The sequence below is a fragment of the Mustela nigripes genome, chromosome 2, assembly GCF_022355385.1.
Source record: "Mustela nigripes isolate SB6536 chromosome 2, MUSNIG.SB6536, whole genome shotgun sequence".
Lineage (NCBI taxonomy): Eukaryota > Metazoa > Chordata > Mammalia > Carnivora > Mustelidae > Mustela > Mustela nigripes.
In genome coordinates, this window is record NC_081558.1 from 187,811,177 (window position 1) to 187,832,038 (window position 20,862).

Consider the following 20,862-nt stretch of genomic DNA (forward strand, 5'->3'; position numbering starts at 1 on the left):
TAAAGATTTTATTTATTCACTTGACAGAGAGAGATCACAAGTAGGCAGAGAGGCAGGCAGAGAGACAGGCAGAGGAGAGAGGAGGAAGCAGGCTCCCTGCTGAGCAGAGAGCCCGATGCGGGACTCGATCCCAGGACCCCGAGATCATGACCCGAGCCGAAGGCAGCGGCTCAACCCACTGAGCCACCCAGGCGCCCCCCCATATGCAACTTTTAAGCAAAAGTCCTCTCATGGTTTATTTCAAGTTCCTTTATTACAAAATTACAAAATAGGGAACTATGTAAAAGAATTGCTTGATGCATCTGTTACAACACTCAGTTGGACCTGGAGAAAAATAGTCTAAATACAGACCTTTTACTCAAAGAGTTGCCCAGTTTTATGAAACCATCAGTATTAACTTATTAAAATTGATATTATAGATTATAGTGTGATGACCATTTACCTATTTTTATAACATACGACTTTCGTCCTTTCTCAAAGATGTGTTGGAAAAGGACCCTGTGTAATTTTATTTATTTAAGATTTAAATCAGGGGATTTAAGGGTCAAATTGGTTTTCTTGAAATTATAAATGTGTTCCAGTTTTCCATATCTTAATATAGACTCAGCTGCAGAGACGCAAAGACTGAGATGCAGAGTGGCTGCTTTAATTCATTAGTCACACCACACTTTTTTCTGTTAAGCCCATCTGGTCGCCTGCATGGAACCTCTCCTGCCTGTCTCCATAAAATCTGAAGCTACCCAACTTAACCTTGCACAAACAGCCATGAAATCTATAAACTTAGGAGATGCAAAGAGTGTATCAGGGGGAAAAAAAAAAAAAGAATAGGTCTGCTTGAACTCTCAGAAGATGAAGTGCTTTTAGGAAAACCATAGATAAAAGAGCCTGGAACATGGAATAAAACTTTCCATCAACAAACCGTTGAAGGCAGGTGACAGAGACAGTTTATAAAAATAGGTTTTTCAGCCTTGACCCTCCATAGAATAAAATCTGGAATTCTTTTAAAGAAAAAAAAGTAATAAAACACATGCGCATATGCGCGTGTACACACACACACACACACACACATGCACACACACAGGAGTAGCAATGTAGCTACCATTATACATTGATGGGGTGCGGAATCTTCCCAAGGTGGTTTCCTTAGCCATGGAATGATGCTTATTTTCCTGCCAGTGTCTTATTGGGGCACCATATCATTTAATTAAAAAAAAAAAATCTGTAGAATTTTCTTCTGTTTGAGAAATGTTCTTCATATATAATAAGCTATACCAATTATTTTTTCTGGGGGAAAAAAAGGAATTTTGGACTGGAACGAATGTTTCTATTTTAAAGCAGATGATGAGCAGCACATTTTCAGAGTCCAATAAAATTAGACGACTGTAAGAAAGCACCATTCCTAATAGCATGGGCAAACACCTTCTCATTTCACCACATGTTGTGGGGGCAGAACATTAAAACCACAGGCACTAATGGGACTTGTGCCCACTGGGCATCCTCGGTGCCAACAAAGTAGGATATTGCTTTGATCACAGAACAAGGGTTTGTACTTTTCTCCAAACATTGCTGATGGCTCCATATGACTTGTTGAAATGGTGGATTTAAAAAAAGAATCTCTTAGTAGGTTTAAACATAAAAAAGGAAATTTACATTGCCAGAAATTCCATCAATTTTAAATTACCGAGTCAGAAGAACAGAAAACATGAGCCTTTTCGACTATTTGTAACACTGGATAGTTCTTTTCCGTATTTAATGTTTTGGGTCTATTGCTGGTCATGGCTGTTGTTTGAGAAGAAAGAGATTACTCAAAACCAAACAATCAGACTTTGGGGCTGGTTCAGTTAGTATAGCATCTGACTCTTGATCTTGGGATTGTGAGCTCAAGCCCCACTTTGGATGTAGAGATTACTTTTAATAGAAAAAAAGAAAGAAAGATTATTCATAGTTATCTCAGTGGTAACATTATCTTAAATTTTCTTTAGTTTTATGTTATACTAAATTGTATAGACCCTGTGATGGGCATCTGGATGGCTCGGTCTGTTAAGCATCTGCCTTTGGCTCAGGTCATGATCGCAGAGTCCTGGGATAGAACCCTGCATCGAGTTCCCTGTTCGGCCAGGGTTCTGCTTCTCCCTCTCCGTCTGCCTGCTGCTCTGCCTGCTTGTGCTCACTCTCTCTCTGTCAAATAAATAAATAAAATTTTTTAAAAAATTGTATAGACCCCATGAACATAGGCTCAGATAATGTGTTTCTAAGACATTTTAGAGTCTTATAATATAGTCATGTAGTTGGGGGATTCAGGGAGGAGGAAAACACACACCTTTTTTTCAATATCTACCTTAAGTGGGAAATTACATTTTATTTATTATCATTTTAGAACATGTGATTGAGAAGTCTGAGAAAGTTCATGTCTTTTCTATACAACTTATTTGCTACCCCTTATTTATAGACTCCTGTTCAAGCATTTGTGTTTAGTGTTTAGAATTGTAATTTTGTATTTATCTGTTAGCTCTGTCCTCTGAAACTTAATCTAAGCAATGAAGAGTTCCATGGAGTTAAAAAAAAAAAAATAGAACCTGTGTGTCATTGTCGTATTTTTAAACACATTCCACAAAATTATTGTGTCCTGTTTGTTTTGAATTAAAATAGAATGACTGTAATTTTGCTGAAAATCTCATGGACTATTTTAATTGGCAAGGGTGGATGTCACAGAATGAAAGAAATGATTGTCTAAAAATTCACAAAATAATGATAGCCATATTCTTCTTTTTTTTTAAGATTTTATTTATTTATTTGACAGACAGAGATCACAAGTAGGCAGAGAGAGAGGAGGAAGCAGGCTCCCTGCTGAGCAGAGAGCCCGATGCAGGGCTGGATCCCAGGACCCTGGGACCATGACCTGAGTCGAAGGCAGAGGCTTTAACCCACTGAGCCACCCAGGTGCCCCTGATAGCCATTTTCTATGAGACAAGCATGCATTCATGAGGTCGCCGAGTTTTCGACCCATATTAATCCCAAGATGGCTTTTCAGATTCCCACGGAAACCCGGTGTCGCCTGAAGACCAAGTCAGCCTTGCTCAGCAGATCTCTGACGTGGTGAAGCAGCCCGCGTTCATCGCGGGCATCGGGGCCGCCTGCTGGATCATCCTCATGGTCTTCAGCATCTGGCTCTATCGACACCGAAAGAAGAGAAACGGACTGGCGAGTACTTACGCGGGTATCCGGAAAGGTATTAGCTTTCCTGAGTTTTTCCATTTTTTTAATATGTTTCGGTAACTCCTGATTTGAATCTGTGGCTCCCAACGATTCATGGTTATCCATCTGCTATATTAAATTATTGTAATATGTAAAGATTTTCGAAAGTGCTTTTAGGGTGATCTAGATAAGGATTCCTCTCAAACAGCAAGGCTTTAACAGGGCTTATCTGAGGCTCAGTTCCTTGAAACTATGTTTCACGAAGGTAGGTCTCCCCTTGGTCATTACACGTGTGCCCTTTGGGAAGTACTTCATGGCTTTAGATTTTCAAAGAAATTCTTTAATGTCCTTGTCACAGGAATTGTAAATACCAGCTTCACACGGTATCACACAGCTTTTAAGGGAGTGTGGCTGCCTTTGTGACGCCAGAGATTATTTATAAAATAATTATTTCATGAGCATTTCTGATTAGTTATAAGGTAGTCATTCCTTAGCGAATATGGAATGCCCAACTAGATGATGCGCCTCTGCGCGCAGAGAGGAGGGTTAGTCCTTTTTCGATTGTTGTATTTAAGGTCACGGAGTTGAGTGTGTATATACTGTTAATCCCTGATGGGGCTTTCCTCACAAGTGTGTCTATAGTGTTAGAAGAGAAAGTTTGCTTGATTGCAGTTATTTACAATTTTATGGACGAGCCAAGTGTGCCAAGGTCCGCAGACATTCCCTGCCTCCACCTCCCCAACAAACACATGAATCAGTTCAGGGCCACTGATAAGCACTACTACTACTTAGGACTCTTAGGAGAGTCCTAAGTTATTTCTTTTGTCCAACAAGTTACCTAGAGTGCTCCTTTTTGGTACAATTATACAGTCACCATAGTACTTTTGCTTGGCTGGCAAACAGGTTTTTTTTTTTTTTAAGATTTTGTTTATTTATTTGACAGAGATCACAAATAGGCAGAGAGCAGGGAGAGAGAGAGGGGGGCGGGGGAAAGCAGCCTGCCTGCTGAGCAGAGAGCCTGATGCGGGGCTCCATCCCCAGACCCTGGGATCATGACCTGAACCAAAGGCAGAGGCTTTAACCCACTGAGCCACCCAGGCGCCCCTGGAAAACAGACTTAAAGAGAACTACCAATGAACACATCCCTCTCACACTATCACTGGCCCTTTAAAAACAAAAGTCTACCTATCTTCTGAAGATTTTATTTATTTTAGAGAGAGAGAGAGTAGAGCATGGAAGTGAGTGTGCCCTAGCAGGGAGAGGGGCAGAGGGAGAGGGAAACTCAAACAGACTCCATGCTGAGCAAGGACCCAGACATGGGGCTCAATCCCATGACCCTGAAATCATGACCTGAGCTGAAATCAAGAGTCAGCGCTTAACCGACTGAGCCACTCAGGTGCCCCAAATCTACATATTTCTTTCCCCCCCCCCCCCCCTCAAGTCTATATATTTTCTAAGCAAACATTTCCTATATGTCTTGGCCAAGCCCTTTCTCGAATCCGTTATATGACAAAATCAGAACTTGCAGCGCTAGCCCAAAATTTTTCTCAATGAGTTCTATTGACTGTCCCTACAAACTTACAAAACAGCCTGGGACCAGGGTCTAAAATATTTGTGCTGTCAGTCACAGGGGTCTTGGCAAAAAGGAGTCAACGCAAATTCATCACCCATGTGGTAAAAATACAGGAATGTACCTCTCCACTGTGGACATGCATACATTTGCTGTGGCATGAGCATCCTTAAAAATCTTTTTTGCAGATATGCGTTCTGTCTAGAGATGAAGCAAAATGTCAGGGTCCCTCTAGCCTGTGAAATGGAAAACAAGGCCATGGAGGTGACTGCCAGGAGAGCTGGGGCTCATTATGTCCCCAGAGTAGAACAATGTCAGGCACATGTGGGACCGTCTACAACCTTTGACTTAAATCCAGTGCAGGGAAGGGGCTTGTGGGTGTCCCTGTGTCACGGAGCGGGGGAGGGGCAGGGTTAGTTGGGAGCTGCATTTTGAAATCGACTTTGAAGAGGAAAAGTGACTAATTAACGTAGATTTGTAGAGACTCTCGAATGCTCCAGGAATCTTGTATTTCTTGGTGCCGTGAAGGGCTGCAGCTGCGTAGTTATAACAATTTAATGCTCTATAGTGTCTTGAAATCTGAATGTGTGACATGAAACCCCCCTTCCTTTCTGAAATGCCTTTTCTTTCACTAATGGACTATAAGCATGCTGGCAAAGGCCTGTGAGCTCTTTGTGCGAAACCTATGAAACTAATACCATTGTCCTTTTAACTAGCTTGTGTTTAAGCAGAAATCATAGAACATAATTACAAATGTAATTGGTGAGCACTTGATTCTGCTTTCCTCACTTTGCCTCGCTGGCAATTTTTCATAATTCTGTTTCCATCCAATTAAAAAAATAAAAAGTGCCTCCCCTAAAACCTTAAATTGTCTATGCCAGAAACAATGCCGGTAATTATAAAAAAAAAAAAAATGAAAGATTTTAAAGAAATAGATATAAAAGACCCTCTTGACCTTTAAACCATCAAACTAGCGTGTGACTTTGGGTAATAGTGAGTGTTATTAGCCTTCCCCCTCCCCCCACCATGTGTACCCATAGATAGACTCTCCGCTAGAACACTCAGGATCCCTCTCCACGAATGTCCACACAGTGCACCAGCATCGCTGGGTAAAAAGAGATGATTCCATTATTGGAAGCTTTGAAAATTAAATCATTCTTTGGTGTACAAGCCATTAAAAATTTCATTTAGAGGGACCTCTTTTCGTGTCTTCTGCAGTGATTTTAACAGGCTAGCAGTTAGCTAGGAGGACTGACAAGGACTTTTCATATTTTTTCTCTTTTCCTTATGTCCTTGTGATTGCAAAGGAATGTTCAGGCACTCTGTTCTTGCTCGAATAGCTTTACTTTTACATGTGCCTTTTTATTGATTTATTTATTTATGAAGACTTGTTACTATAACTCGGAATTTTTTTTTAACAGATTTTATTTATTTATCAGAGAGAGAGGGGGGGAGAGAGCGAGCACAGGCAGACAGAATGGCAGGCAGAGGCAGAGGGAGAAGCAGGCTCCCTGCTGAGCAAGGGGCCCGACGTGGGACTCGATCCCAGGACTTGTGGCTGAGTTACGTCAAAGCTCTGGAAAGACCTAACTGAAAGGAAACACAATAGAGTTCTTGAGACAGGGAGGGCCTGCTGCGCTGCCAGGGAAAGCCAGTGTATCAGCTGGGCACACGCGGCACTGAAGTTTTTGTCCATGTTCCTTCTAGTGTGCTCAGCGATGGTTTGGTGGCAAGTGACCATCACACCGCATTGTCCAGCATGGCAGTGTGGAGCCCCAAGGGCTCTAGTCCTAAAGTCAATGTCTTGGAGACATTCCAGGGTGCCGTGGAAAACACATTTTTGGCAGCTTGTTGACGTGATCAGTAGTCCAGTTTGTGAGTAGTAAGGATTTCTTAAACGCCAACTTGAGTCTTCCAGGCAGCCGGGAAGATTCCCCGGCTTTCCGGACCAGGGGAAATGTTTACTTGAAATTAACGTGAAGGGCTTGCAAAATAAGTCAGCCTCCTCCCACCGTGAAATGACATGGAAATGGACTGCGGTGTATTCAACACCCAGGAATGGGAGGAGATAGGAAAACCCCCAGGCGGGGGTGGGGGTGGCGAGCTTGCCACTTTTAAGGTCTGTGTTTCCATTTCAGGCCTTATTGATTCGATCACGATTTATAACTGCAGAGTGAGGGTTTTCCGTGGGGTGTTACCGTTCTATTGTTTAGCTTCTAGCGTGACATTTAAAAACGGCACAGCCTACCCGGAGAATGCTTCTCGACGTAAAGTCTAATGGAAAAATTAAAGTTTAAAACTCCCCATTTTTTTCCAGTCCATTCACAAATTTCTATAATGATAAAAACCTAGTATTACACTGTGTCTAGGATAAGGTGTCAGGCATTTCTCAGCAGTGAAACAGTTTGGTTTTATGGTTCCCTTTGGTCCAGGTGTTTCTTCTCTTCTTTCTTCCGTCCCTCTATCCCTTCCTGTGTTCCTTTCTTCCTTCCTTTTTTCCTTCTTTCTTTCCTTCCCTCTTTCATTCTCTCCTCCCTTCCTTCCTGTCTCTGACTCTCTTTCTCTGAAGGATGAATACTTAAGCGCACCTATTAGTCCGCGTTAATCAGCCTTTACTTTCAGAGCTCTAGATAAGGTTCAAGCGAGACCCTGATAGTGTTTGTTTGAGCATCCGTCAGCCAATGTTTGGAGATGATTAATCGCAGAGGATTCCCGTCTGTCCTAAGGCCGGGAGCGCCATCTCTGGGACCCAACTTAGCAGGGTCATTCCCAGGCGAACCCAGCACGACTCCCACGCCAGACACTTCAGAATGGTACCTGTAGAGACAAGCCCCTTCCTTTCACCTCAGATTTGGTGTTACTCCTCTATCCGAGTGTCAGAACTCCTGGCTTAGTTATTTACATTTGTTTTATGTTCCGCTGTCTGCTTGATTTATACTAATGTGATATGTTCCCTTTCTCTCTTCAGCTTAATAACTGGTTTATATTTTGTTTTGATTTTTCAGTCCCGTCTTTTACCTTCACACCAACAGGTATATATTTGCACTTACCCTCCTCCTCTTCTTTGTCAGTTTGGCATGTGTTGTACTGTTGTGTTTCTGTTTTTATTTCGTTTTCTGAAGTTGGTTGGGGAGAAGGACTTAAGACGGAATGCAATACTTCATTCACTCACGTCAGGCGTGCATGTGAAGTAGAAATGGTTGGTGATGCTTTCCCCCGCCATGTAATACAGTTATGTATTCACGACCCCACGCTGCCTCCTGGCCTGGCGCGCACGTGTCTCGTTAGATAGACGCTCCGTTTCCACCCTCGGCATGATTTAACATGCTAATGATCTTATTGATTATTTCCGACTTGGCAGTCCATTTTTTTCCCCCTTAACGTAAGCGTTCACGTTTCCCAATGAAAATTTCTCTCCCTTGCAACGCTCTGTCCATAGAATCAACGTTTTTGAAGGGGAATGAAAATATCCAACACATGGGAAAGATAAAACTTTGTATTTTCCCAAAGTCAGAATCCTAATATTTTGTTCTATTCGGTTTCTTTCAAAGTGGGTCCTCTTCCTTCACATCACCTTTAATATCCGATGTACCTGAAGTCTTGCCTCCTCGGTTTTAATCCAGTTATTGTAATCACTGGAAGCAGTTATCTCTCCTTAACACACTCCCTGTTTGGAGTTCTTCTAAGTAGCAGAATTTGGCAGCTTTTAGAAACCTATTTCTTCTTAGAAAATGTGTCTGTATTTACAGAAAAGCTAATCTTCTTAACCCCTTGCCTAACTGTGTGCAAATCTTTATTTGTTATTGGTAAATTTTTACACCCATAATTCCTTAGGCTGAGAATGCTTTCAAGAGCATTTAAATGTATTGTCACTATATATACACACACGTCTGGTGAAAATATAATGGGAGGGTGTTCTGTAAGCCACATATTAATTAATTAAGTCATATTAATTAATGGCATACTTCTGTGTGTAGAGGGAGAGAAGGTTTACTTTAACGTTTATCTTTGTCTTACTGGTATTCATACTTCTGGGACAATAGTCTTGCCATTTTTTCCCCAAATTTTAAAATTTTAATTATATATGTATAAATCATGCAATTATAGGCTCTAATAACAAATTCAAAATAGAAAACTATGGGAATGAAAATGTAACAATGTGTAATATATTTAATAAGAGTGTATTCAAATTTGCTTTTACTTAGTTCTCAACCTTATTGGCACATTAAGACAATAAGGGTAACATATTTAATTCTATATAATCCTAAAAAAAAAACTAGCTGAACTGGAAACCTGTCACTTTCTGTGATGGTTTTGCAATGCTTCTCAGTAGAAGGTGAGAAAGTATTCCATTTTAGAAAGATACTGGTGGATGTAATAACTTTCAATTTTATAAATGTAAACATGTCTATTAATTGTTTCTTTTTCTTTTTTCTTTGTTTTTGTTTTCTTTTTTTGTTTGTTTGTTTTTGTTTTTGTTTTTGTTTTTTTTAATTTGTAACATTCTAGTAACTTATCAGAGAGGAGGTGAAGCTGTGAGCAGTGGAGGGAGGTAATTATCCTGCTTCTTTTGTAGATCCTAAAGGGAATTCCAAGTATCTCATCTTGTCTTCCTCAATGACGTCACTTTCTTTGCATACAAGGTGTAAGGATGAAATGTGTTCCAATCTTTTAGAAATACTGTAGAACCGAGATTGTTTGTACGCCAATGCCATGGACGGAAGCCGTTGCATCTTAGCGAATGAACACCAGAGGGCGGACTTTAACCGGGAAAGACAAACTTGCTGCTTTAGCCGATGATTAAAAGGAGTTCAAGTAATTAAGCAATGGCGTTTATGAAGATTAAGAAATATAGCTAGTTAACAGATACCATCAAAGAAAAAGTATTCATTTGAAAATCCGCTGAACACAGCATTTGCTCATAAGTTGTAGGTTAGGTTTGTTTGTTCTTGTGAATTCCGCTCTCCTTTTATAGGGGACTGTGTTGAAATACAAATCCAACAAGAAACCTAGGTTAATACAGAGCTTTTCTTTTCTCTTTAATTAAAATGCACCTCAATCCTACATGTATTATTTGTTGTAATTATGATTCAGTGAACTTTAATATATTGACAGAGAAATCACAAATCGATGTGACAGGCAGCTTAAAAGAGCTGAAAAAAGGGGCACCTGGGTGGCTCAGTGGGTTAAAGCCTCTGCCTTCAGCTCAGGTCATGATCCCAGGGTCCTGGGATTGAGCCCCACATCGGGCGCTCTGCTCAGCGGGCAGCCCGCTTCCTCCTCTCTCTCTGCCTGCCTCTCTGCCTACTTGTGATCTCTGTCAAATAAATAAATAAAAAAAATCTTTAAAAAAAAAAAAAAGAGCTGAAAAAAGGTATATGTTACAGGAGCCAGGCTTCTGGATTTTCTATAATAAGATGATGTTTTTCCCCTCAAACCAGCAACATCTAGCTTAAAGTAGAAGAACAAAAAACTTGCAATCAAAACCATTTTCTAATTCAAATTCGATTAGCTTACTGAGTGTTATGCTTTGCCCAGCTGGATCGGATCTTTGCAACTGGAAAAGACAAAAATGAGGCAGGTGTTATTTCTGAGTCCAAGGAGCATGCCCTACGGGGAACAATGACTGAATTTAGCATATGGCAAATAGTGATTTTAAGAAAGTGTTGACCGCCACGCCTGTACGAATATGGCAACAAGCAGTGATGTTTCCTTCCTGGGACCGGGGCTAGCTTACAGTTTTCATACCTGAGAAACCAAGCCAGCCACGGGATGACCCAAAAGCTGGGGAGGTCTTCACAAGGAATAAATTCACTTGATTCAGACTGTTTTTTTGTCTCCAGGGACATTCCTTTGAAATGATAGCCCAGATATTCATGAAATAGCCCTCATGTCCGAATTCAGCATAGCCCATGAAGCCAGCCACCTGTAGGGTGTTGGGGGTCCATTCCCCACCTCTGAGGGCCTCAGCCTCCAATCCACTGCATCAGCCCACCTGCCACTCGCCAGTATTAGGTTCTCCTATGGGCCCTAAATCCATCAACCTGGAATATGCTCCCCCTTCCCCTGTCGGTTTGCTGAGCGTCCCCTGCTGTGTCCTCCAGGATCTTTGTGTGCTGTGTAAATATCACGGTTAAGCACCTAGCATGAGGTAATGGAGTTATCTTTTGTTTATATCAGGTATCAGGAAATTATGGCTCCTGGGCCAAGTCCAGTCTGCCACCTGTCTTGTCTATAAAGTTTTATAAGGATACAATCCAGACTCCGTGGTTAACGTATTGTCCGTGACTGCTTTCCCACCACGGTGGCAGGGTTGAGTCGCTGCAACCAAAAATATGATAAAGGAGAAGGCTAGAAATCTTTTCTAGTCCACAAAATGGGGAATTTAACCATTCCCAGGAGAGGGGACATGAGGATTGTGACAAGCAAAGAGACCTCTTCCTAACCTAGAAAAGGCAAAAGACTTGGCAAACAATCCAGGAGAGGACCAGGGAAGCAGGATTAAGTGGCTGTTACATCCCCGTCCAAAAACCCTGCTTAACATCCAAACCACAGCGTAGACTTAGGAATAACCGAGAAGTCCTGAAGAAAGGAGTGAGAAAATCAGCCCTGAGAGAATGCCAGTAGATCATTTCCTCACAGTGGAAGATGACAAGGAAACAGAGCTCGGGCTTTGCTTCGCTCTGAAATACTGTCCACTCTCAAATCTCTCCCTTGCTCCTTTCTGGATGTCAGGAGCTCTTTCAGGCTATGAATTAAAGGAAGGAGGAGATAGTTTCTAGGCAACCCTTACTTCCAGCCCCCTTACTATTTTCTCCAGCCCTGAGACCCTCTAGTATTTTATTTTGTAGTTTAGGATTTCAGATGGGTTTTTTGTTTTGTTTTGTTTGAGTGAGTGAGTGAGTGAGTGAATAGAGTATCTGCCGTAGGAGGAGCCGAGGAAATGGAAGTAATCACTACATAGTTATTTAAATGCAGTGTCCTCTTTTCCTTTGTGACACAAATTTATCCCCTTCATAGGAACTGGAAGAAAAGTTTGGGTTTTCTGAGCCCCACGGTCTTCTTTTCCCTGATAATACTGTCCTTGAAGAGACAAAGAAGAAATAAGCAAAACTCAGATATATCAGTATGAAAATTCAGCCTCTAATATTATATGGTAAAAAGATATATTTTAGACACCTGTTAACTACTGTAACCAGCACTGAGTTTGACCTCTGCTTAATTTCTTATTGTTGGGCAGCTAAATCTGTCTCGTACACACTAGATCATCTTAAATGCAGAAAAATAGCCTATGAGATCGGTAGTTTAAAAAAGCCCCTAATATCTTTATCAGGGTAGCTGCATATGACCTTGACTTCCTCAGAGACTTATAAAATATACACATGACATTTTAAGATTCATTATGGGTCAGTAACGTATGGTTCACCTTCTTCCCCAAATAATTAGTATTCCAAATACAAGCCTAAACCAAAGCCAGGATGTGAATTGTTAATCTTACTTCCTGTTGGAAATCACCCACCCCTATGGAAAGTCCTTTCAGCTTGTGATATCAAAACACTCACTTTCAAAGTGCTTTTGGAGAGAATCATGGTAGCATAAAAATATTGTCTGTTCCTTTTGAAGCATGTAAGTCAGACTGAAAAATTTCCACTTGACCCCTCCTTTAGACCCATCATATCTCCACAGCGTCAAATATGGAAATTTATTTTCAATAACTTCTATAGTGATATCACACTGGGTTTAAGTTCAAGAGGAAATAAAATAAGGAAAGCTAAAGATGACTAGATGCAGAATTTCTCTAACCAACATCTATGCAGAGACTCCAGACTCTGGGATGCAGCTTGCATTTAAATGTTTTCAATTTCAATGGTTCGGCAAATTGGCTCTTCAAAGCATGGTTTTATAAACAACGTTAGTAACAAATTTGCTCAGTTTTAACAGTGTTATTCTGAATTTTGAGACAGCAGACACTTCCCCAACTCCTTCTTTTATATGAATGCTTAATGAGGGTAGGAGATTTCAGCACTCCCTGATATGTATGTTGATAGCATCCTGGATTCCAGTGTGGATTCCAGAGCTGGAGAACTTGGGCTTGAATCCCAGCCTCTGTCATTCCTTCCCTTTGTGTAGCTAACATTTTGTCTGAGGTTTCCTCACCTGTAAAATCTGGAAATAGTGGTAACTACTTGTGGGATGGTTGATACAGGTAAAGAACTGAGAACAGTGCCTCACACGTCAGCAAAAACTAAATACTCATCTTTTTTTTTTTTTAGATTTTTTTTTTATTTATTTATTTGACAGATACAGATTACAAGTAGGCAGAGAGGCAGGCAGAGAGAGAGGAGGAAGCAGGCCCCCTGCCAAGCAGAGGGCCCGATGTAGGGCTCGATCCCAGAACCCTGGGATCATGACCTGAGCTGAAGGCAGAGGCTTTAACCCACTGAGCCACCCAAGTGCCCCACTCATCTTTTTTTTTATCTTTTTTTTTTTTTTTTAAGATTTTATTTATTTATTTGACAGACAGAGATCACAAGTAGGCAGAGAGGCAGGCAGAGAAAGAGAGGGAGAAGCAGGCTCTCTGCGGAGCAGAGAGCCCGATGCGGAACTCGATCCCAGGACCCTGAGATCATGACCTGAGCTGAAAGCAGAGGCTTTAACCCACTGAGCCACCCAGGCGCCCCTATACTCATCTTTTATTACAGATACGTATATGCATATGTACATCTGCATATGTGTACAGACCTAAAAATTGTAAATCCATTTTCTTCCTTTGGAAGGAAGGATTTTCCAAATAGCCATCATTCGCAATAGTGAGTTTCCTCAGTTGACTCTCTGCGCGTCACGGAACCCCAAAGGGTAAAGTGTCAGGTTTTTGCTTCCGGGGAAACGAGCAGCATGGTTATCGCACTTCGACAAAGAAAATGAAAGCGTGAAGCAAATCTTTGCAGAATCTGCAGCACCGGTCTGTTCACTGGATCGACAGCACACCTTGCCATCATCACCTCTTTGCTAAATTATCAAATGGAGTTGATGTTGGAGAAGGACATGAGGAGCGCCAGGCTCGGACTCTAGTCTTCGTCTCTGGCCCAAGAGTCCAGGCTTTCCCACTAACAGCCCTTGGTGCACTTTTCATTCCCAAAGCACAGGGAAAGGGCATGAATGTCTGTTTTGCGAGAAAAGACAGGAACACTAATATTTCCTGCAGTGGACATTTTTCGTTCTACCAGATTTAAGTCCGTAGCTTTCCTTTGTTTATGGAGGGGATTTATGGCGGTTTACCCTGTCACCATCACAAAGTCCTGACAGCCTTCCAGAGCTGTGCACAGAAACCTTGATGAGGCTCCAGGCCCCAGACTCACTGTTTCTTCTGAAACATGGTTTTGAAGAAAATTATGCTAATACGTTCGCTGTAAAGGATCCATTGTCTGAGTAAAGAAGCTTGTTCCATTCAAGAAGAATCATGAGTTTTTTCATGAATCAAAATGAAGGAGTGTAAACTGTCTCCACTATGGTATTCGTTCAGCAACTCAAATACCACAACATATAGGGATCCATGGTTCCAATTCCATGTTGGAGTTTCAGTTGCTGCGGCTGAAGTAGAGCATCGCCAACAGTACAGTGTTGTAAGTCTGACGTACAACTGTGCCCGTTTACAAAGTGATGGCCCTGTACACGGAGGGAAGTTCTCAAGACATCGTATTACCTCACAGCTACCGTGTCAAAAAAAAAAAAAAAAAAACAACGGTAAAATAAAAGGAATAATAATAGCATTCAGCACAGCTGACCAAGTCATGTGGGAGAACGAGATGAAGACTGTGTTGGAAGTCTGAATGGGAAATACCATTTGCTGTTTATAAAACATGTGCTTCTATGTGTGTGTGTGTGTGTGTATGTGTATGTGTATATATATATTTTTTTTATTTTTTTATTTTTTTATTTAGGCCAGGACTTCTGAACATCAGCGAACCCGCCACACAGCCATGGTTGGCAGACACGTGGCCCAACACGGGCAACAATCACAATGACTGCTCCATCAACTGCTGCACGGCAGGCAACGGTAACAGTGATAGCAACCTGACCACCTACAGCCGCCCAGGTTAGAGACGCACAGACAGCGCCCTAAGCCTAAGCACAAGGATTGGCCACAAGAGGGTGCATTTCTTCCCCTCTCCCTACCTCAGAAAGGAACATTTGGCCAACATTTTCATAAAATGTTGACTGTTGCCTAGCAGGTTACCCTGATTGTCTATTTTCTTCATCCCTCTACTTCCACACATCACCTTCTACCAGAGTTTCCCAGGATGCAATGGGAGAAGGGAGAGTATGTACTCTAGAACAGAGTAAACAAGGAAAAATGAAATCGCACAAAAGCATTCCTCTTTATGAGGATGTGTGTATTTATACTTTATATCGTAATTAATTATTTTCAGGATTTGGGGAATAGAACAGATCAAAAAGTTTATAAATCTCTAGAATGAACCAAAGTCTTTAACAGCAGTGACCAATAGAATGAACCAAAGTCTTTAACAGCAGTGACCAAAAGAATAGCAACTCTACAACAGTAATAAAAAATTGTAAACAAAAACTGAAATTCCCAGATTTTTATTGTATACAAGTAAATCCCGAAGACATAACACATATGTGTCTTTTGCAGGTGTGTATGCATACCTTTATTTTATATTATATGTTTTTGGTTCAGAAATATGTGTGAGTGAGTTAATTCATTAAGATTTCATGCCAAAATGTATTATTAAAATGTGGATGTAAGTATGGTATATTGAGAGGGGTGACAGAAAATTACTTATGATTTCTTGCAAAAAAAAAAACAACAAAGTGAAAACCTTCAATATCCCAATTGAGAAATATTAAAAGAATCATAAAGAATCAAAAAATAGGAGTAGAGATTTAAAATAACCTATGGAACTGATGAAAAGGGAAATAGAAGCTGGCATTTAAGTGAAGATGTTATGCTCCATAAAAAACAAATCATAGTGTGGTCTGTGTGTAGCCTTAAAACAAGCCCAGAGTCTCCACTGGATACGGAGATGAACATGGATATGACCTATCCATGTAGCTATGTCCCTGTTCTCCAGAGGTCCATATTCTAGTTATACAGATAAGTGCTCAAATTTTTTAAAAAGACTGTGTTGAGCCCTGTAAGAGACAAACGATGGAAATACCCGTTTAGATTAATAAGTAGAGCTGTGTTGTCTCATATGGTAGCCTCTGGCTACAGGTGGCTATTTACAGTTAAATGAAACAAAATACAGTTTAAAATTCAGTTCCTCATTTGCCCTAGCCATGTTTCAAGTGTCTAGTAGCCACATGTGTCTGGTGGCTCCCAAAGCGGACCATACAGAACAGAGCATGTCCATTATCTCAGAAAATTCTATGGAATCCCACTCATTTAGAAAGATTAGGGAAGAAAAATGAAATTGACAAAACCATATGGCCTGGTTACCTAGAAATTAGAAATCAGAATAACTAAAGTCCCGGTGAGTCAAATATTCGTGTTCCCTGCCCGTTTATTGTTAAAATGGGGAATAGTTGAATTCCGTATTACAGAGAAGTTGCATATTTCTCTTAAGATTATATTCACATTTATATCTTTAGTAGCAGCCGTGTTAATTTTTCATCAGCCTATCAAGCTGAAAACCAGTCTTCAAGGTGAGCTGTTAATGTGGGTGCCACCATGAACTACATGGATAAAATAATGGTATTTTTAACCTTTGTAACTTGACAAATTTTTTTTATTTAAAAATGTTTTCACTTAAATTATGATTTTAGCTCTTCCTGCTGCTTTAATATTTTCAACTGCAGGCTTTAAATATTTCTATTTATTTAATTTTAAATAGTCCATCAGTTATTTCATTTCCTAATACTTCAAGGAGGAGGAGCAAATTAGAGGGACGTTGAAATAGTAGACAAATTAGATACTATTTCAGGCTTTCTTTGATTAAATTATTCAGGCTCCTTGTGGTTCGTTTTATCTTCATTATTGTCATTTTATACTTCTTGGGGTGTCTTTATGAAACCATGAAAAAATGATTATGAACTATCCTTCCCTGATAATGATTATCCTACGTGACCAAGGGAAGATTCAGTAAAATTACCATACACGCTATTTACTAGCCCTTTACCTCTGTTCCTCGTATCTTTTGATAGAGTTAGTTTGTAGACTATTAAAATCTCAAGCTCTTGGACAGGTAGGCAGATTTCTCCCCCACGGTTGGTCTGGATTATCCGCATACATGCTTTCTTCTGTTGCTTCAACGACTAACCAGTAGCTTCCGCGAGGTCAGTAATTCCAGACTAGAAAATATACATATGTGGCACATGAAGATATTCACGTGTGTATTATTTAGGTGAAATTTTTATTAATGGGGTTGTTAAAGGAACATCGTCTTAAATTCAAATTCAAAATTCGTCCCTGTATAATTGCTCTGTGTCCTCTCTCATTTCCTCAATTTCGAATTACCTCCTTCAGAAAGGGTCCATGGGTACCGAGCCCTTTTTATTGACCGTGTTTAAGCTCCTTTTTACTTTACGTAACAATTTTACTGTGCCTCACGAAGCTACTTACAGAGAAATCTAGAAGGAATAACCATGCAGAATGACTTTTTCCTTTTCCTCTCCGTTGCACGTAGCGGATTGTATAGCCAATTATAACAACCAACTGGAAAACAAACAAACAAATCTGATGCTCCCTGAGTCAACTGTTTATGGTGATGTGGACCTTAGTAACAAAATCAATGAGATGAAAACCTTCAATAGCCCAAATCTGAAGGATGGGCGTTTTGTCAATCCATCAGGGCAGCCTACCCCTTACGCCACCACCCAGCTCATCCAGTCAAACCTCAGCAACAACATGAACAATGGCAGCGGGGACTCCAGCGAGAAGCACTGGAAACCGCCCGCCCAGCAGAAGCAGGAAGTGGCCCCGATTCAGTATAACATCATGGAGCAAAACAAGCTGAACAAAGGTGAAGAGCTCTGCCTTTATCCCCAGCCTTTTCTGTCTCGGCGCCCCTAACCTTTCAGCACTCCTGGTCCGGACGTCTCCGGGACCAGCCAATGAAATCCTTCTTTTGTTCCTCGCGGTTCCTTATTTCTTTGTTTCCGAAATTTCCAGTGTCAAAGAGTTAATTAGCACAACAATAACCTTGGAAAATTGATTTTATAATACTATATAACTATTTTCAAATGGTTTCAAGATGAATTTAAATTTAATCGCAGGTGAGGGATTGCTTAGCGCAATCTTTTATTCATAAGGCAGATGTACAACCATCACAATACCTCACATTTTAAATAAATAGACTATCCCATTCTTTCCACCCGAGAATGGAAGATAATTGCTTCTACATGGTCATATAAACGAATGGCATTTTTATATCAAACTGAAGAAAAATAATTAAATTAAGCTTGCGCTGGAGAAGTGGTTCAATTTGTTGAATTTCTCCTACCTCATGCGGTCACTAAGAATGCTGCAGTGTATGATTTTTGAACCTAAATCATATTGGTTGACTTGATTGAAGTCTGTCAGGACAGAACCTAAAGTAAATTTTGAAGTGGTAAACAGTGAAATAGTATTTTATAGCCTGAGGGGAATGCTTCTCTGTTATAGTATGTGTGAGTTGGACTAGGTAAGTATTTGATTTCTTTATAGTCCTTTAGGCTACTGCTTTAATAACATGATTTGCAAAGCTGTAGATCTGGGGAAAAAAAAAAAAGAAAAGAAAAGCATCCTCTAATATGAATAGTTCAGGGCAATTTTGCACAAGCTTCCAGGTAAATGGCACATCTTATTGTAGATAATTAGAGGCCTAGATTTATTTTCTTTAGGCTTGAGTTGTGACCATTTTCCTCAAAAATAAAGTGTATGACAGTTGGAGATGACAAACATCCCATTTGATTAAGTTAGTGTTATATATTTAAATTTTTTAAAAGATTTTATTTATTTATTTATTTGACAGAGATCACAAGTAGACAGAGAGGCAGGCAGGGTGGGTAGGGGGGGGAGCAGGCTCCCCGCGGAGCAGAGAGCCCGATGTGGGTCTCAGTCCCTGAGATTGTGACCTGAGCCGAAGGCAGAGGCTTAACCCAGTGAGCCCCACAGGCACCCCACATATTTAAATTTAACAGTACAGTCATCCAGCTTTTTTCGAAGTTTGAGAAAACACCCGACTGGCGTAAAACCCAGTTCAGTAAATATTTGTTAAGACTCTTGTGCGAGCTCATGACGAAGGCTGACAATGAAGAGAGGACAGTTTCTGCGATCCTGTAGTTTGCAGTTGGCTTTCCAGCTGTTGTTACGTCATTCCTCTTTAGTGTGTGGATTTACTGTGCACTTTGGAAAGGTCTGACAGGCCCCTGAACAAATATTTCAGAGCTCTTGTGTATTGTTTATATTGCTTGTAACAGACTTGGTGTGTCAACTGTAGTAAAGACCTAGGATGCAACTAAACTGATGGGTTATTACCCAGTACATTCCAGTGGCAAGTTTACAGTTTGGATTTTTACCTTTGCCTAAGTAATCAGAAGCCTTTCCCTGGCCTTTGTTTTCTTCTCATGAGTATGTTTTTTTATTAGATATCATCTTGCTGACAAGCTTCAGGGCTTTTTATTTTTAATTTTTTTAAGTGATTTGCAGACATGATATTTTCCGGGTTTCTTACGGCTAAAATGATTTCGTTGTTACATTTTTCAAGTTAAGAAGTCAAGTAATCCTGATTTCTGCCTTAGCTGATTTATAAATATTTTAAAGAGACGAAATAGTCTTTCATATGATTTGTACATATCTATGTTTAGTCAGATTTATATAAAGGAGATGATGCAAAGAATCTGGATTTTATAAATCTTAAAGGAGACATGCCTATCTTTTCCTGACTTTTTCCTCCTTTACACTTCTATACATTTAGCAAGTGATCAGCATGGTAACTTAAAAGCCTTATTGCTGGTAAATGATTGGTAAATGATTAAGGCATCCAAGAGAAAGTGAAAGTTTGTTTTTCTTCCGTCTGAAATGTCTAGATTATCGAGCAAATGACACAATTCCTCCAACTATCCCATACAACCAATCCTATGACCAGAATACAGGAGGATCCTACAACAGCTCGGACCGGGGCAGTAGTACATCTGGTAAGTATGGGGAACCAATGAGAAGATCAGTCTCCCCTTTAAAAAAATGGTATATCCCACAATTACAGATTGAATGCTAATGAACTGATGTACACACATGGCATGTCTACGTACTCTATATAATGTGCATTTTTCCAGGCATGAGTCTTACCCTCTGCAATTTGACAGTCCACTCACTTACTCACTAAACCATTTTATGTTGTACTTAGTAACAATGATTAAAGATCCCGTTCTCCTCCTTGTTAATGAAGTTTTATAAAGCCAGAAGCATGGACTAGACTTAAAAGGCAGTTGAAACTTCTTTTTTGCCTTTGGCCGAAATAAAGCTGGAAATGCTGGGCATATACTTAATCTGCTAAATTTGTTACCGTTTGAAACACATACGGCACATAAAATCTCAGTACACTTGAGCAGAATCACAGGCCTAAGAGACAATAACATGAGATCTAGGGACAACGAGAATCTTCCTCCGTTGATAAGCTTTCTACTCTCCCTCAGTTCCTGCCCTAAAACCTCAGAAAGCAGCCTCCCAACTTGGGTCTGTAAGAGCCTTCGAAGCCACAGTGAGGCCTTTTCCTTCCTGCTGTTGCAGCTGTTTGCCACCTGTTCTCCTGAGAGGGACTGCCAATGAGACCTCGCTGGAACTTAAGTCCTGTTTTCCTGATGAAAGGCGGTTCGCTATTAGAACTAACATGTGGCGCGTCACAGCACAACGAGAGCAGAACCGACCGATCTTGCCCCTAGTATGTTTCTGCAGGAGAGAGTAACAATATCACCTCTCAGTACCCGGACTGAAGTTACTGGGAGGTGCTTTTAGGCAGTGTCTCTACTCCTCTTCTGTAACGAATATGGCATTTGCATTTTGTCATCACCCCTTGGTGACAGCATTGCTGATTTGGCATTGTTCAGCCTACTTTTTGTCCCTGATTAAAACTATTCCTAGTGGTATGGAAGGAGCT

At 40.6% G+C, this 20,862-nt stretch overlaps 1 protein-coding gene across 4 annotated transcripts in view; it reads left to right on the plus strand.

The window, feature by feature from the left end:
- Positions 1-20,862, plus strand: part of ROBO1 (roundabout guidance receptor 1) — a 414,151-nt gene that overhangs the window by 359,795 nt on the left and 33,494 nt on the right. The window contains exons 17-22 of one of the 4 annotated variants that reach the window (XM_059392146.1): positions 3,032-3,229; positions 7,771-7,797; positions 9,275-9,317; positions 14,707-14,861; positions 17,413-17,748; positions 19,796-19,903. In XM_059392146.1, coding sequence (XP_059248129.1) covers positions 3,032-3,229; positions 7,771-7,797; positions 9,275-9,317; positions 14,707-14,861; positions 17,413-17,748; positions 19,796-19,903 — 867 coding nt within the window. The remainder of the gene's footprint in view (positions 1-3,031; positions 3,230-7,770; positions 7,798-9,274; positions 9,318-14,706; positions 14,862-17,412; positions 17,749-19,795; positions 19,904-20,862) is intronic. The other 3 variants (XM_059392148.1, XM_059392147.1, XM_059392149.1) reach the window with 3 other exon arrangements.